The sequence below is a fragment of the Manis javanica genome, chromosome 4, assembly GCF_040802235.1.
Source record: "Manis javanica isolate MJ-LG chromosome 4, MJ_LKY, whole genome shotgun sequence".
Classification (NCBI taxonomy): domain Eukaryota; kingdom Metazoa; phylum Chordata; class Mammalia; order Pholidota; family Manidae; genus Manis; species Manis javanica.
In genome coordinates, this window is record NC_133159.1 from 127,602,070 (window position 1) to 127,619,651 (window position 17,582).

General features: G+C 38.6%; 1 protein-coding gene across 1 annotated transcript in view; it reads left to right on the plus strand.

Annotated features, from left to right (window-relative positions):
* STX8 (syntaxin 8) overlaps nucleotides 1-17,582 on the plus strand; it is a 276,337-nt gene that overhangs the window by 29,611 nt on the left and 229,144 nt on the right. The window contains exon 5 of the mRNA XM_073234834.1: nucleotides 13,558-13,682. Coding sequence (XP_073090935.1) covers nucleotides 13,558-13,682 — 125 coding nt within the window. The remainder of the gene's footprint in view (nucleotides 1-13,557; nucleotides 13,683-17,582) is intronic.

Consider the following 17,582-nt stretch of genomic DNA (forward strand, 5'->3'; position numbering starts at 1 on the left):
TCTTGGAGATTGTGAAGTAGAATGTTTAAACTAGTACTCTTAAGTATCTTGAAAGTGTCTCAGAACTTGAGGAAGTAGCTATTTGACATTTTTTGGTCATGTATGCACTCACAAGACTCATTATCACTTGAAGGGATCCCTGTAGTCATTCAGTCTTGATTCTTTTTCTTTATTGCATGACTTCCAAATAGACACTAATTGTAAAGAAAGATTATCCATTTGGATGACAATCAAGTAAGTAAAACCAGCGACCTTGAGGTATAAATAAATATTAGTCATCGCAATCCTTTGCTATTGACCAAGTCAGCAAAGGTGCTTGGTTATACCATGTAAAATGCTCAGAAACAGGTTAGCAGCTGTACCTGGTTTTTTCTCTCCTCAGAAGGGTGAAAGCTGGACAACAAAGAAATATCAAATGAAAAAAAGATTTAAAAGCTGTTTGTTGATTATACCATGAAAAAACATGAAATATGTAGGAATAAGTCAAATGAAAGATGTGTGGAACGTCTACACTCAAAGCTATAAAACATTAAATGAAAGACAACCTAACAGAGGGGATATCCCATATCTAGAGATTGTAAGACTAAATACCATAAAGAGTCAGTTTTCTCAAAGCTGACCTATAGATTCAGAGCAAACCCATTTAGAATCCACAGCAAGATTTTGGTTTTGTTTTCAGTTTGTTACTTAAGCTGATTCTAAGGTTTTAATGGCAAGTAAAAGAGCCAAAAGGAGCCACAGCAATTTTGAAAAACAGAAAGGCTCAAGGACTCTCAGTTACCAGGGTTTGCTGTAAAGCTGCAGAGTGGTGTTGGCACAGGTATAGGCAAAACCAGTGGAACAAAATAGAGTCCAGAAGCAACCAATCACACACACACACTGTCACTTGCTCCATGACAATGGTAACAAAGGGGAAATATAGTCTCCTCAATAAATAATGTTAGGTCAACTGGATATCCACATTAAAAAAAAAAGTGACTCTTAACCTCTGCTCTCATGCTCCATAAAAATAAGTTCCAAAAAGATTGTAGATCTAAATGTAGAGAGTAAAATAAAAGAGCTTTTAGAAGAAAACATAGAACACCTTTATGACTTTGGAATAGGCAGAGATTTCCTTAAGAAAAAGAGCACTAAACATGAAAAAAAGCACATGACCATTTGGATTTCATTAAAATAAATCCTGTTTAACAAACAATACCACAAAGAGTGAAAGACAAACTACAGAATGGAAATCTTTATTTGCAGTACATATATCCAACATAGGAGTTGTAGTCAGTATATATAAAGAACCCCTATAATTCAAGAAAAGCAGACAATCCAATAAAAGAAAATACTTGAATTTGGACTTCGCAGAAGAAGTTGGTTATCCAATAGCTGATGAACATATGAAAAGTTGTTCAGCTTCACTAGTCATCAGGAAATTGGAAACTAAAACCATGATGTCATACCGTTACACCTACCAGAGTGACTTAAATTTAAATGATACATTTCAGGTGTTGCTAGGATGTGGAGTGGCTGCAACTGTCATACATTTTACTAGGGAGACTATCAGTTGTATGACAACTTTGGAAAACTATTTAACCAACTCTCCTAAAAACTGTATAAAAAATGTGTAAGACTGTTTGTAGCAGCATTTTTCCTAATTGTCCCACTGGAAACAACCCAGTAAGCATCTGTACTATAGTGCATAAATACATGATGACCTATTTAAACAGTGATTTTATATAGCAAATGAGACCAGGTGATCTACAAGTATACACAACACTATGGATGAGTCTCACAAACAATGTCGAGTGAAATAAGACATTAGAGTACATACTGGAAGATTCCATTCCTATAAAGGCAAAGTTTATTTACGGTGTTATAACTCACAAAAGTGGTTCCCTTTGGGGGAATGTAGTGACCAGCGGAGGCACTGGTGCTGTGCTAGTGTGGTTTCTTGCTCTGGGTAGTGACTAACTAGGGGTGTTCACTTTGTGAGTTAGCTTTGAGCTGTACATTTAGAATTTTTCTGTTTATATGTTCTAATTGAATTTAAAAATATGTCTGTAAGTATATATATACACACACTTTCATATAATATACTACAGACACATGTATATAAATAGTGTGTAAGTATATATACTTACATATTTGTATATTTAATAAGTATATGTAATATATAATGCTTATGTATATGTATATAATCATATATACTTATGTAAGTGTATACACATATATTATACACTTACATGTGCACACATTTATTTGTGTATGTTGTTTTTCTCTCTCTCTCTCTCTCTCTCTGTCTAAGAGCTGTGTCCTCAACAGACCACAAGATGGAGATGTAAGTCAATAGAACGAGGGAGACTTACTCGGATCTTCGCAGTTTGTAGATTTTGAAAAGTCAGTGTTTTTCGCCCTTGAGAGGGAGGAGATTGTTAGGGTTGCTTGCACCACCTAACTTTGGAAAAGGAACGGTCCCACCTTCCTGTTCTCTGTAATCCTCTTCCTCATCAGTGTCTGCAGACCTGTTGGGCATCTTAATACTTCCTCCTCAGTAACTCCGTAAAATCTTGCCTGATTGATTTGTTTGCTCTTGTTTCTTCTTTGCCTTCTCCTTTTATGTCTTTCTCCTCTTTTGCTCTCTTCCCCTGGAAAAATACATTTGATTATTGCATTTCTTGATTTTAGTTTCTATTTCCTTTTGATTTTAGAAGAGGGATGCTTTCAATACCTCTTTCTGATAGTCTTTGCTTAAGTTGTGGGCGTTTATTTCCCTGTTATCTTCCTTCCCTTATCCCCCCTCCCCATGAGGAAGTGACTTATCCTTAGTTGTATTTAAAACAAATCATCAGCATGGTACACGCTCATTATAACAAGTCAGACCATACTGAGGTGTAACCAAAAATTAATTCTCTTCCTTTTTTTCCCTCCCAAGGCCATTCTCCTAAAATAATCAGTGTAAACTGTTTGGAGGGTATCCTTTTCCACATTTATCTGTCTCTGTGCAAATATTTACAAACATATTTACATAAATATGAGCTTTCCTTTTTTTATGAAAAAAGAATTGTACTATACATAATTAATTTACTTTTTTCATTTAAATTTGGACAATCCTCCAATAGATCTCACAAATGCTTTTCAATGGCAACATTATTCCACACTATAAGTATACATTTGTCCAGCCATTCCCCATTTTATGGATGCAGAGTTCTTTAGTTTTTTGCCGTTACAGACAATGTTTCAGTAAGTATCCATAATGAATGTGGCTTCTATTTCTGTAGGACAGAGTCCCCAAAGGGGGATTACTGGGACAAAAGGTAAGGGTGTTCAAAATTTAAGAGCTACTGCCATGTCTTTTTCTTAAAAGTTGTAGTGCTTTCCAGTCCCTCCAGTAGTACATGGGAGAGCCCATTTCTCTACACATTAGCTGTCAGTGGGTATTACGGAACTTGTTGGGTTTTGCTGATCTGCTATGTAAAAAAATGGTATTTTGTTTTAAATTGCAGTCCTTAACTACTGGTATAGTTGTGACTAGTTAGGGAAACAAAGATCCTTTGCCCTTGTATGTATTAATTTGAAATTATATAAATCATTTGGTAGTTGAAAAAGGAGTGAAATTCCAGGCTAGGAATAAGCAGGAAGAAGAAAGATGAGTTACCTATACATACTGTTTTGTAAGGTAATTATGTTGATTTTCTTAAAAAGCCAATTTAATGATTTCTAACTTGTGCTTCTCATAAGGGAAGAACGTTTAAGACACTGAAAAAAAGTGTTTTGTTCTTTATTGAAAGAAAAGTGTTTTTGATTTCTTCCTCCCTCTGTTACCTGTTTACCAAGCACTTTCACATATATTATTTTGTTTGACCGTTATAATAATCTTCATAGGTAAGCAGAGGAGAGGTACCTGTTTTGGTTGGCAAAGAAGAGACTGATTCTTAGATAAGTCATTGTGCCTGCAGTGAGTAAATGGCGGGGGAGAAGTGGATCTCAGGTCTTCTCATCCTTCACCTTAGGTTTTGTCCCAGGCCTTTTTTCATTTGACTTTGATATCCTGCCTTGTAGGGATCCTTATTTGTTTTGTTTCTCACTGGCTTTGAGCACTTTGTCCTTCCTGCTCATTGCACCCTTAGTACCTCTGTACTTTGAAGCAACATACTGCTAACTTGCATGTGTAATTCACCAGAAGGAAACAAAGGGTTTAGGATTAGGAAACCTGGGTTTGAATTTTTACTCGGTTTCATTTTCTCTAAAATGCAGATAATCATGACTTTCCAAAATACGGTGAAGATCAAATGAGGTGAATATATGTGAAGGCATATATTTATATACCTTTGTAAAATGCTTTAGAGACGTTACTGACCATGTGCTGTCACTGATCTTGGCAGAGGGGAATCCAAAAATGGCATGCCACTTGGAGAGGCTGTTTACCCTACACAGAACAATCAGAGAACGACAGATGGTAGTTTGATTGAGTGCTAAATTGTGTGGTATGGGCCATAAATGGTCAAGAAGATTAGAAAACAGGGACATCTATGTGAGGTGGAGGGAGTTGAAACCAGGACAGAAATGAGACTTGAGATGGCCCTTGCTGGGTGAGCAGAATTTGTACAATATATTTTCCCTCTTGTATACTTTCTTGAGTCCTATCTTTCTAGACTGATAATTTCCATACCACTCTGCATGTTGTGCCCAGCTGGTTGCACAAACATCAGGAGGGGGCTTACAGATTCCTAGGCGCTGCCCCCAGAGAGAAAGGATATCCTAGTTAAAAGCCTGGGCCCCAATTCAGTAATTTGAGTTTTTAGATATGGACTAGATGAATTGATAAAATAAAAAGTAAGATTATTGGAGTGGAAATGATGATTACAAACATGGTCCTCTGCTTTTGTTCATCTTGAATGTATGTATGTTATTCATTGGCACCCTTAAGCAGTCTTTTAGAGCCGGATTTGACAAATATAAATTCTACTACTGTTGGTGGCACTGCCTGCTAGCTAGTAATTTTGTTTCAGTAGACTTGCACCTTTGTCCATGGAACTCTAATAATTTACAAAATTAAGTAAATATTTTGCTCCACTGTATCTTTATTTTATAAAATGAGTGAGAATGGAAACGTGTGTTAAATAAGGGGGATATAGTGGAGTTGAAACAGAGAGAGAAATCATTGGTCATGCCAAACGCCTAAATGCAAATTGTTGAATTTGTCATTTAAGTGTGCTTGGTTGTGAAGAACAAAGTTAAGAGAACACGTAGGGCTGTTGTTACTGAAAATAGTATACACTCCCTCATAATACATAAGCCTGTTGTTGACTTTTGCTCATTCTGTTTGTAAATGTTTTCAAGAGTGCATTCATTGTACAATAAAGAATCTGCTTATAAATAAATGGTAAACTGGATTCCCTAACATTTTGTAGTTGAACTTTAGCCACTAACCAGCAGGTGGCTCTCAGTCACCATAAATTTGGCAGAGCAGCTAATTCATCTCTCACTTTGGATTCTTAAATTTTTATATATCATCTCTTCTTACCCCTGTTTTACTTTTCAGGTACTGTGACAAATACTTAGGTTATAGAACTGTTCCTTTTGGTTTTATTTTCATGATTTTAGATTGCCCAGAGGACTCTTAAGCATAGCACACTGGGATTTCTGAAATTCGGGTTGGAGGCCAAACTAAAACTTGTGATGACCTTTTCCACCCTGCATTTCTATTCTTCTGTGAACTGTTTGTTAAATTTTTAAACATTGAAACTTTTTCTTAGTAAATTTGGTCAACAATGAGAAAGGAAAAAATGGGATTGGTTTAAAATTAGAAAAATATTTGATTGCAGTATATTTTAAAGATGCTATGGTGAGAATTTCCTTGATGATATGTAAGATATTTTGTTTGAGTTCTTATTTATTCTGAACTAATAATACTCAATAAAGATTACTCAGTTTAACCCAGAAAAATTATTTCGAGTATTTACTTTGCAGAAGGCGTAGTGTTAGGCATGTATTGTCCCCAGAGTATCAGCTCCATGAGGTCAGCTGTTCGTCTCCTATTTCCCAGCCCCTAGATGACTATCCAGCACAGAGAAGGTACTCAGTGAGTGTTTGTAGGGAGGATAGGTGGATGAGTAGGTGGATGGTTACAGAAAAATACCAGGACAGAGGACTGGAGTTAATTTAAATTAGCCATCTAGTAAATATGGCTACAAGTAGCCATATCCATAGATCATGATCTTACTTTGGGGTTGGTTGTTTGGAACTATGTTGAAATTTGAGAAAATTCTGAAAGGAAATGGAAAATTTCCCTTTCCCTCAAGGACCCAATATTATATATGGGACCCACATACTGGGGAATATGTCAATTCTCCAATTCCCCAGTTGACCCAGGTTTGGAAATCTTTATCCCCTATGTCCAGTCTGCTCCTCAGCGCCTGTGGAGTTTTCCTCTGAGTCACTGTGTGAATTGTCTCCTCCTTACTGGTCCCTTTCCTCATTTCCCTTGCCTAGACCCCCACCCCCACCCCAAGCCTCCACCTAGATTGTACCAGCCTTCTGGTCTACTTGCCTCTCTTCACTGAAATGTCATGTGCATCTTGTTGCCAGATTTTGCCTCTGCCTCTAAAGGAGTCATGTCAGAAATCTATTTCTGATTGAAATTTAGCCTCTGTACATCTTTATATTCACAAAAAGAAACTGCCAAAAAAAGTTTTGAAAAAGAAATTACTCTTTCATACCACAGTAGCGTTTGCAACCTACAGGCAAACCTAATTACAAAGCTTTGCAAACTCAATTCAATTCACTGGCACCCTAGAAATATCGTCTCTTGTCCTAACTGCAAACCTCCCTGTAGTCTGTGAATCGTCAAACAATGATATTCTTTCAGACAAAACAAACATTTTATATAGTCACTTTTGCATCTTTCTGAAATGCTAAGAAAAGCTAAAGAAAGCTACTTCTTGGAATTCGCTGCTTTTTCAATTCTGTATTCAGTTGATAAGAACGCCCTCCTGATGAACTCTAACAAGTTTCAGCTGCATTTGTCAGCAGAAAAACGTGGACTATCTGGGCTCCCCTATCCCCAGACAGCATTATAATTTAATAATGTACATCATTTGATTTTTAGGATGAAAATATTCTTACTCTTTAGAAGTGATATGAAACTTTTTGCTAAAATCTTTAAAAGAGCGATATCTAACCTGTTAATGTGATATTTATTTGATAAGTTCTGTACATTGAATAGGTTCCATCCTGAAAGAATATGGATTAAAAGTTGATTCATTTTATTTTTACTTTTTTATTTTTTATTGAAGTATAGTTGACATGTTAGAGATGTGCAACATAGTGATTGAACTTTAATATTTTAAAATATTCAGTATTTTAAATATTGAATATTAAATATTCTTTAAATTTTTTTTAACATTTCAAGTCTGTACTAACCTCAGAGGCACAGTATTTGCATATCCTTTCCTTAACTTACTTTTCAAAGGAGAAACACTACTTCATTGTCACTGCAGATGTGGGGTTGAGCTACAAGGTGTTTTACTGACAGAATTCCCTTTCAAGTAATATTCTCTCCGTCTGCTTGAACAGTATCAGTCTTTGCTGCTCACGTCTTGAAGGCAAGTAGCAGTTGGTTAAGTTTTGTTTTGCTTGTTTTGTTTTTTTAATCTCTCAGGCTAAAGGTGTTAAATACCCCTCTCATTTTGTCTCTCCTGGTTAGAAAGCTCAGCGGTTTTCCTGGTTGTGTTTTGTAAACGTGTACTGCATGATTATTCTCTGGCATACTCGGAGGCACTGTTTTGGTACTAGGGCTACAAACACGACTATCATGTGGCCTCTTTCCTCACAGAGCTCATAATTTAGGAAGGGAGACAGATGAGTAAATACTAACTACAATCCTGCTTGATAAATGCCACGTTAGAGGTTTTGAACAAAGTACCATGGGAGCACCGGGGAGTGACTGATTCAAGGGAAGAAGGGTGGGGATGGGGATCAGGAAAGGCTAAACAGCAGAAGTGACATTTCAGTTGAGCCTTGGGGAATGAATAGAATTTTGCCAGATGGACAAAGGGGTGGGGTTGGGGACCCTCCAGACTCATACAAAAACATTAGAGTGTGAAAGTTTGTGCCTTTGTCTGAGACGTGGTGAGCGGTCCGAGGCTGAGGAAGAGTAGGGTGCGCAAAGGGATGCTGGGAATGACGGGGCCGAGATCACCGGGGCCATGTTGTGAAGCTTACACTTCATCTGTAGCTTCTAGGGAGTCGTGAAAGTTTCAAAACGGGGAGATGTCATGGCAAGACCTCTGTTTTAGAAAGGTAATTCTGTCAGCAGAGTGAAAGGTGATTGATGAGGGTGACTAGGAACAGGGGGACCAGTCAGAAGGCTACGGCCATGTTCTCCGTGGGAGATGAGGAGGGTGGGCGCCAGCGCAGTCCCACTGGGGATGGAAATGAGGGCACCACCTTGAGAAACACCTCCGAGGGAGGCCTTGTAATTGATAAGTTGTGGGAGGGAAGGGGTCGAAAAAGAAAGGTTTGGATAGCTTGGGAATACAGTGATGCTGCTAAGTGAAATAGTGGACATAGGAGGAGAAACAAATTATGGGATGAAAGTAATTAATTTGGTTTGGGGTACATTGCGTTTGGAGTGGAACACCCAGTTGGAGATTCCTAAGCAAAAAGACAACATGCGTATATATACGTGGGAAAATGGCATAGGTAGAGATAAATGTGAGTCTCCAGCAACAGTGATTTTCAGTCAGGCTGAGTGGTGAGAGGACGTGCCTTGCCTGGATTTTGGTATGTGGAGTTTCAGCCGTTTATGTGCCATTCCTCACCCCATACTCAGATTCTGCTGGGGAGGGAAGTGTGCCCCTCCCCCACCCCCAGTTAGGAGTACAGCATGCAGTGACCCAAGAGAATGTGTCCTATTTCATTTGTACTGGGGCATAAAGAGTGGGTAAGCCCCTGCTAGCTTCTGTTCTTACAGCCTGAGGCCATAGGAACGGAGAAAACTGCCCAGAGAGGACAATATAGTGAGCAGGGGAGATGGAAATAGCATTTCTGAGCAGCACTAGTATTTAAGGGGCAGACGGGGGAAGACTGCAGGTTGCAGAGAACTGCCCTGGGAGAGGGTGGTGTGAAGGAAGCCGAGGGAGGAGCGGTTTCATGGACAAGGGAGTATGGTCAGCTTTGAAAAATGAGGCCTAGAAGGAGGGCAAAGTGAAACCTGGGAAGAGGTTTGGGCAGTAAGGGGATTGGCCGAGGAAGGAGAGTTTTACTAGAGCCGCTAGGCAGAAGCTGGAGTACCAAGGGCTGCGGATGAACCCGGAGGGCTGGGAAATAGAGCTGGTGAGCACAGTTTACTCTTTAAGGGCATGTGGCTGTGAGGGGGAAGAAAGTCACTGCTTGAGGATGTATAAGATGGGGAACCGCTAGTGGAAGGCTAAAATCACAGGATCCTGGAGGAGTGACCATGAAAGGGGTTAGCAGCACAGACGGAGGCTCCTCACGGCTGCTGGCCTTGGAGGTAATTCTGCTAACGGCAGCCCCTCAGATTCACCCGTGCTCCGCTCTTGTCCCATTCACGTTTATGGCCCACGTTCCTCACTCTGGAGTCGTCGTCCACGTTTTCATCCCTCGGAACACACCGCCAGTGTGTGCTCCTACAGTTTCCGACCACTCTTCTTAGTGATGTCATTCCATCAGTTATGGTTTTTGCTGAATAAGTTAATTCATTCAACTTTTTAATTTTAATTTTTTGCCTATTATGCCAGGCACTGAGGATATATTGACAAACAAGAACATTCCTGCCCTTGAGGATCTTATAGTCTAATGTGGGAGACAAAATAAACAAATGCGTAATGTGTAATTGCTAGTTGTTTAAGTGCTATAAAGAAAAACAAAGCAGGATGAGCAGGGGAGCTAAGGAGTTACAGAGAAGGGTACAGTTTTAGATAGAAGTAGTCAGAGCAACCTCTCTGAGGAGATGACATTTGAGCAGCGTAGAATGAAGTAAGGGATCAAGGCCACGTGACCATCTGGGGGAAGAGTGCCTTAGCCCATCAGTGGGGATGGCAGGTGCAAAGGCCCTGAGATGGGACTGTGCTCAGTGTGTTCTAGAAACAGCAAGGAGGCTAGTGTGGTGTGTATGTTCTAGTAAAGATGTTGTATTTTATGCTAAGGGCAGTGGTGAGACCTGGGATGGATAGAGCAGAGGAAGCAGATTTATTTTTACAGTGGTGGCTCTGGCTGCTGTGCAGGGAGTAGGTTGTAGAGGAGAAGAGAAACAGGATACAGGCCCCGGTGCTGGGTTCAAGCAATAGAATAGAGGAGAAATGTTAGGCATGTTGTGAAGGATTTGTGAATGGACTGCATGCTGTGGGGAAAGGTGTCCTGCTCTAAAAGGGGGTGTCAAAGTTCATTCCAAGGTTTTGACCTGAGCCAGTGTGTCAGTGGTGGTCTTAAACTGATGTTGGGGAGACTAGCGGAGAGGAGAGTAAATTTTGTGGGGAAACTGTTTGTTCTTCTCAGTTCTCATTTATACAGTTTAATAGTTAATGAGAAAAATTTTAATTAAAGCTGTAAGGATCTTAAAGATCATCTAATTCAGTGATTTCCCGTAGAAAGTCATGTTCTGTAGGATTAAAAAGAATACCAGCCTCCCCCATGAGGGTGACTCTTCCCCACTAACTGAGGGTGTTGTACACCCCCTTCCCCGTATTGGACCAGATTTTTGCCCAGGGAGAAAAGCTTGGGGTTCTCCTAGTTAATTCCTGCATATGTGTTTAGTTTGTCTTTTCAGTTTGATTGTAAACTCCTTGAAATCAAGAATTATGTCTTAAGTTCCCTCATGTTTTCCTTCTTACCTAGGAGAATACTGAGTAATAATAATTATTGCAAATATTAACTTGAGCATAAAACATAAGGCAAACAAAATCAAGTCTTCTGTATACAATGACACCTGTAATCTTACCTGCTGTTATTGGTAAAGGCATATCCATTGCTGGATTTCCTGGTAGGTTTGGGGTATCAGCAAAGCATCAACATTAAAAGGGAAGGGGGAGAGACAAGAGAGAAAAAGGGAGGAAGGGAAAATGTGAAATCAGATAACCCAGAAAGAAGGCATTAGGGAATAATTTTTCCCTCAGCATCCTTTGGCAAACTGTTTCTTATTTCATGATGGCTTTTGTGTTGAACTATGTGAGAGTGAGACTAAAATAGTTATTTCAGTTCTTAGAATTTTTGTAGGTCTGAATTCAGCCTTGGGAAATCTCTGTATGTCTGGTGGTTGATACGTGTTTGATATTAAATTGTACCCATTTTGTACTGTTATTGTCTAGTAGATATGTATGTGCGTAATTAATGGCTGTAGTTCTGATTTGCTGTTTTTTGGTTGCTAAAATTTTCTTACACTTTTTTCCCTCAATTTTTACATGTATGCTGTAGGTGGCACATGACAACATTAGTTTAGAGGAGCAATGTCTACTGTCAACTCAGGTGCAATGTCCTAATTTGAATGGGTGCTCAGAGCTGGTGACAGATGTACTTTGAAGGTTGCATTATAAACCTCCGACTCATTGTACTGGTTTTTAGCACTTACTTTTGTGATGGTCCACACACGGCATCCCAAACTCCTGTTTTGGTGAAGAGGTGCCTCTTGCCAGCTGGTATTAGAGTACTCAAGTGTACTTTGTAAATTGCCTTCTTCCTTCCTTTCTTCCATTGCTTTCTTCCCCATCTTCAAAGGTAGGTGAAATTGAATAATGTTCTAGAGAATAAATACAAAATCTTGGTATTTTCAACTGGGTCAACCAAGGAAAGTAAGGCTTTAAAGAAACACCTCTGCCTTCTTGGTAAAGTGGAAGAAAGTTGCACTTGTATTTGGCGTGTGAGTACACTTGGGCAGAGAGACCAGCTCTGTGTTTAAAGTCTTAGTCTAAGGACTCAAAATTTTTCTCCCAGTTTTTCCTGGGTTTGATTCATGATGCATACTGTATTCTTTTATAGGTTTTATAGTGCCCAGCTACAAATGAAGTTAATATAGCCTTTTGCAGTATACTCATTTATGAAAAAACAGTTCACTGGATCCTTTGTATATAGTGTATTAATGGGTAAAATGATAATAGTTAATCTTGTTGAATGATTTTTATCTTCCAAGCACTGCATTAAACACTTTGTACACATTTTACACATTGTTCCCCCTCCTTGCCAGAATGGAAGCGGCACCCACAACCAGAGTTTATACTTTGTAAGGGCAGAGGTTTTGGTCTATTTGGTCTGTGTTCTATTTTTGTTTCATCCCCACTGGTGAGAACAGTACTTACCACATAGTTAGTAGTACTAAGGAAATGCTTTTTGAATAAACGAATTTTTTTCTTTAATCCTCAGCAGCCCCTGAGGTAGAAATTAGAAATTACTATCCATTGATTGCTGGTAGATGGTGGAGCCAAGATGTGAGCTTGTGCTCACAGCTCTTCCCTCCATGCTGGGGAGCAGCATGAAGTCTTAGTCAAGGGCGATTTTCAGTTCCTGCCTCCTGTCTAGTAGACACAAAGTTTACGTAAAAGGCTGAGCTGTAGAGAAGCACTTCTTTCTGGACAATATGAAAAGTGTGAAAAGTGCTAGAAGAATTACAAGTAGTGGAGATGGGGGTGAATAGGTGTAACTCGCCTGGAACTGTGCTCACACATAGCAAATGCTTAAACATGGCGGCTAATTACTGTTAATGCTGCTACTGTTATGTCACTGTCATCATTAGCATAATTTTTTGTGAATCTTACGAACTGCGTTCTAAAGCAAATGAGTGTTCATGTCTGGACTGAACTGGTCAGAGACGGTTTCATGAACAAGATGGTCCTTGTCTCATGGACAGAATGTGGGTAGGTGGGGACAGGAGAGGACTTACTTGAGATGAAAAAAATCCTGTAAACATGGGGACTGAGGCTGAAAATGTGTGTTCCCTGTTCCTTGGACAGCAAGGAGACATATTAATATGTCTGGCACAGGAGGGGCATGTTAGTACTAGAGGGAGAAGGATTAAAATTGATAATTTAGAATTTGTTTATTATGTTATGAATGCTACATTATATTCATAAAACCAGATTTGAAACCTGCATGTGCTTTAATCAGTGTCAAACCAACACCCTTTGATAAGAAAGTATATGTTAATTTTTTAATGATGTAATTTATAGTTGTAACATTGTATCTTCTTGAGAAATAATATCAGTGCCTTTGGTCTCACATAGCCTGTGAGACAAGCTTTGTCCTAATAAAAAGGCCACCTCCATTTGGTCTTGTGTTTTGAAATTTAAGACTTTCCTTTATGTGTATTGACTCAAATATATCTTGGAGATTAGTAAGAGTACTAAATGCTATCATAGTCTCCTTCACATCCCTGCCTTATTCATGCTCGTATCTCTTCTAGCACTGAACATGGTTGCTGGCATAAACTAAGGGTGCAATACATTGCAGTTTAATTGAATTTTCAAAGCATGTGAGGCTGGCCACCTCTGCACTTGTGGTAGTAATTTGCAGCAAAGCTATATTTTTTGAGTTATGTTATACATTTAATCCTGTTTTCAGGTCCAGCCTGATGACCGGAGGGGCTAAGCGAGGAGTACCCAGCCCTTGGCTCTTGGAGGAGCCAGAGGAGACCAGAGGCTTGGGTGTTGATGGAATCCGACAGCAGCAACAGCAGATCATCCAAGGTACTGATGTCAGGGGTGTGGGCACGGGACCTGCCAGGTGTCTGCTGAGCCCCGAACGTTCCCTACGCCCACTGAGAATCAGGGGAACTGTTGGTCCTCTAAAGCTCTCCACGACTCCGTGCCTCAGGATGCTGGAGGCATGGACAAGAGGTGTCATCCCTGGGGAACTGCACGGAAGTAGTGATTCCCTGCTGGGAGACAGCGTGCACTCGGCTCTGACTCCAGTAAGCCCAGGGGTGACTGTGGCTTTAGTACGCATTTTTCTGATGACTAATCAATCTTTGCATGTGCTTAGTAGTCATTAGTATGTCTTCTTGGTAAAGTATCTGTTCAGATTTTTACCTTTTTTTTAACTAGGTTCTGTTTTATTACAGAGTTGTAAGAATTTTTTAACATATCCTTTTATGTGTCATTTGTCAGATATATTTCACAAATATTTTTTCCCCATCTCTGGCTTATATTTTTCATTTTCTTAGCAATCTTTTAAAGAGCAAAAATTCTTAATTTTGATGAAGTCCAGTTAGAAATCTTTTACTACCTAAATTCATAAAGATTTGGTGCTTTGTTTTTTTCCCAGAAATTTTAATAGCCTTATGTTTTACATTAGGATTATTATCTACTTTGAGTTTATTTTCTATATAGTAAGGTATAAATAGATATTCAGTTTTTGTTCTTCTTTGCACTTGGGTATCTGTCTCAGTGCTATTTAAAAAAAAAAGCTTATTCTTCCTCTACAGAATTATTCTACTTTTGTCAAAAATCAATTGTCCATTTATATATTGGTCTGTTTTCGGACTCTCCATTCTTTTCCACTGGTCCATTTGTTTAATCTTTACATTAGTGCCACACCATTTCGATTATTGTACCTTTGTCATAAGTCTTTAAGTCACCTAATATAAGTCCTCCAACTTTGATCTTTTTCTAAAATTTTATTGGATATTCTAGGTCTTTTACATTTCCATGTAAATTTCAGAATGTTTTGTTAGATTTATACCTAAGTATTTCATATTTTTGAGTGCTAACATAAATGATATGAGTTTTTAATTTCAAATTCTACCTGTTCATTGCTGGCATATAGGAAACTGATTGACTTTTATTTTACAACCTTGCTATAATTGCTTATTAATTCAAGGAGATTTTTTTTGCCAATTCTTATGAATTTTCTGTATAGATGATCATGTCGTTTGCAAAGTTTTATTCTTTTCTTCCCAACCTAAGTACCTTTTCTTTCCTTCTCATTTCCTTTTCTTTCTTTATTTAATCTTTACATCAATGCCACACCATTTCGATTATTGTACCTTTGTCATAAGTCTTTAAGTCACATAATATAAGTCCTCCAACTTTGATCTTTTTCAAAATTTTTATTGGATATGTTTTATAAGAGTATAATATTTATATATAAGAATAAATTTTATTCCCTCCCTTCCTTCCTTTCTTCCTTCCTTCCTTCCTTGCTTTTTCCTTCCTTCTTTTCGTCTTTCTTTCTCTCTCTCTGTCTCTCTCTCTCCTTCTTTCCTTTCTTTCTTTCTTCTCAGTACAGTGTTTAAAAGGAGTGGTGAGAGGATTTTCTTGCCTTGTACCTGGTATTACATGGAAAGCTTTGAGTTTCACACCTGTAAGTATGATGTTAGCTGTGAGGATTTTGGAGATATCCTTTGTTGAGTTGAGGAAGCTCCACTCTCTTCCTGGTTTACTGAAATGGCTGTTAGATTTTGTAAAATACTTTTTCTGCATCTAGTGATATGATCATGTGATTTTTGTTTTATTAGCCTGTGGTGTGATGGATTACATTAATAGATTTTTTTATTAGTTTTATTTTGGTATCATTAATCTACAATTACATGAAGGACATCATGTTTACTAGGCTCCCCCTTCACCAAGTCCCCCCCACATACCCATTCACAGTCACGGTCCATCAACATAGTAAGATACTGTAAAATCACTACTTGTCTTCTCTGTGTTGCACAGCCCTCCCCGTGCCCCCACACACACTACACATGTTAATCGTAATGCCCCCTTTCTTTTTTCCCACCCTTATCCCTCCCTACCAACCCGTCCTCCCCAATCCCTTTCCCTTTGGTAACTGTTATCCATTCTTGGGTTCTATGCTTCTGCTGCTGTTTTGTTCCTTCAGTTTTCTTTTGTTCTTATACTCCACATATGAGTGAAATGATTTGGTACTTGTCTTTCCCCGCCTGGCTTAATTCACTGAGTATAATACCCTCTAGCTCTATCCATGTTGTTGCAAATGCTAAGATGTGTTTTTTTCTTATAGCTGAGTAATATTCCATTGTGTATATATACCACGTGTTCTTTATCCATTCATCTACTGATGGACATTTAGGTTGCTTCCACATCTTGGCTATTGTAAATAGTGCTGTGATAAACATAGGGGTGCATCTGTCTTTTTCAAACTGGAGTGCTGCATTGTTAGGGTAAATTCCTAGAAGTGAAATTCCTGGGTCAAATAGTATTTCTATTTTGAGCATTTTGAGGAACCTCCATACTGCTTTCCACAATGGTTGAACTAATTTACATTCCCACCAATAGTGTAGGAGGGTTCCCCTTTCTCCACAACCTCGCCAACATTTGTTGTTGTTTGTCTTTTGGATGGTAGCCATCCTTACTGGTGTGAGATGATATCTCATTGTGGTTTTAATTTGCATTTCTCTGATGACAAGTGATGTGGAGCATCTTTTCATGTGTCTGTTGGCCATCTGAATTTCTTCTTTGGAGAACTGTCTATTCAGTTCCTCTGCCCATTTCTTAATTGGATTATTTGCTTTTTGTTTGTGGAGGTCTGTGAGCTCTTTATATATTTTGGATGTCAACCCTTTATCGGATCTGTCATTTATGAATATATTCTCCCATACTGTAGGATACCTTTTTGTTCTATTGATGGTGTCCTTTGCTGTACAGAAGCTTTTCAGCTTCATATAGTCCCATTTGTTCATTTTTGCTTTTGTTTCCCTTGCCCAGGGAGATATGTTCAAGAAGAGGTCACTCATGTTTATGTCTAAGAGATTTTTGCCTATGTTTTTTTCTAAGAGTTTTATGGTTTCATGACTTACATTCAAGTCTTTGATCCATTTAGAATTTACTTTTGTGTATGGAGTTAGACAGTGATCCAGTTTCATTCTCTTACATGTAGCTGTCCAGTTTTGCCAGCACCATCTGTTGAAGAGACTGTCAGTTCCCCATTGTATGTCCATGGCCCCTTTATCGAATATTAGTTGACCATATATGTTTGGGTTAATGTTTGGAGTCTCTATTCTGTTCCACTGGTCTGTGGCTCTGTTCTTGTGGCAGTACCAAATTGTCTTGATTACTGTGGCTTTGTAGTAGAGCTTGAAGTTGGAGTGAGATCCCCCCCACTTTATTCTTCCTTCTCAGGATTGCTTTGGGTATTTGGGGTCTTTGGTGTTTCCATATAAATTTTTGAACTATTTGTTCCAGTTCATTGAAGAATGCTGTTGGTAGTTTGATAGGGATTGCATCAAATGTGTACATTGCTTTGGGCAGGATGGCCATTTTGACGATATGGGATGAGTTTCCATTTCTAAGTTACCTCTTTAATTTCTCTTAAGAGTGTCTTATAGTTTTCAGGGTATAGGTCTTTCACTTCCTTGGTTAGGTTTATTCCTAGGTATTTTATTCTTTTTGATACTATTGTGAATGAAATTGTCTTCCTGATTTCTCTTTCTATTGGTTTATTGTTAGTGTATAGGAAAGTCACAGATTTCTGTGTGTTAATTTTGTATCCTGCAAGTTTGCTGAATTCTGATATTAGCCCTAGTAGTTTCAGAGTGGAGTCTTTAGGATTTTTATGTACAATATCATGTCATCTGCAAACAGTGACAGTTTAACTTCTTCTTTACCAATCTGGATTCCTTGTATTTC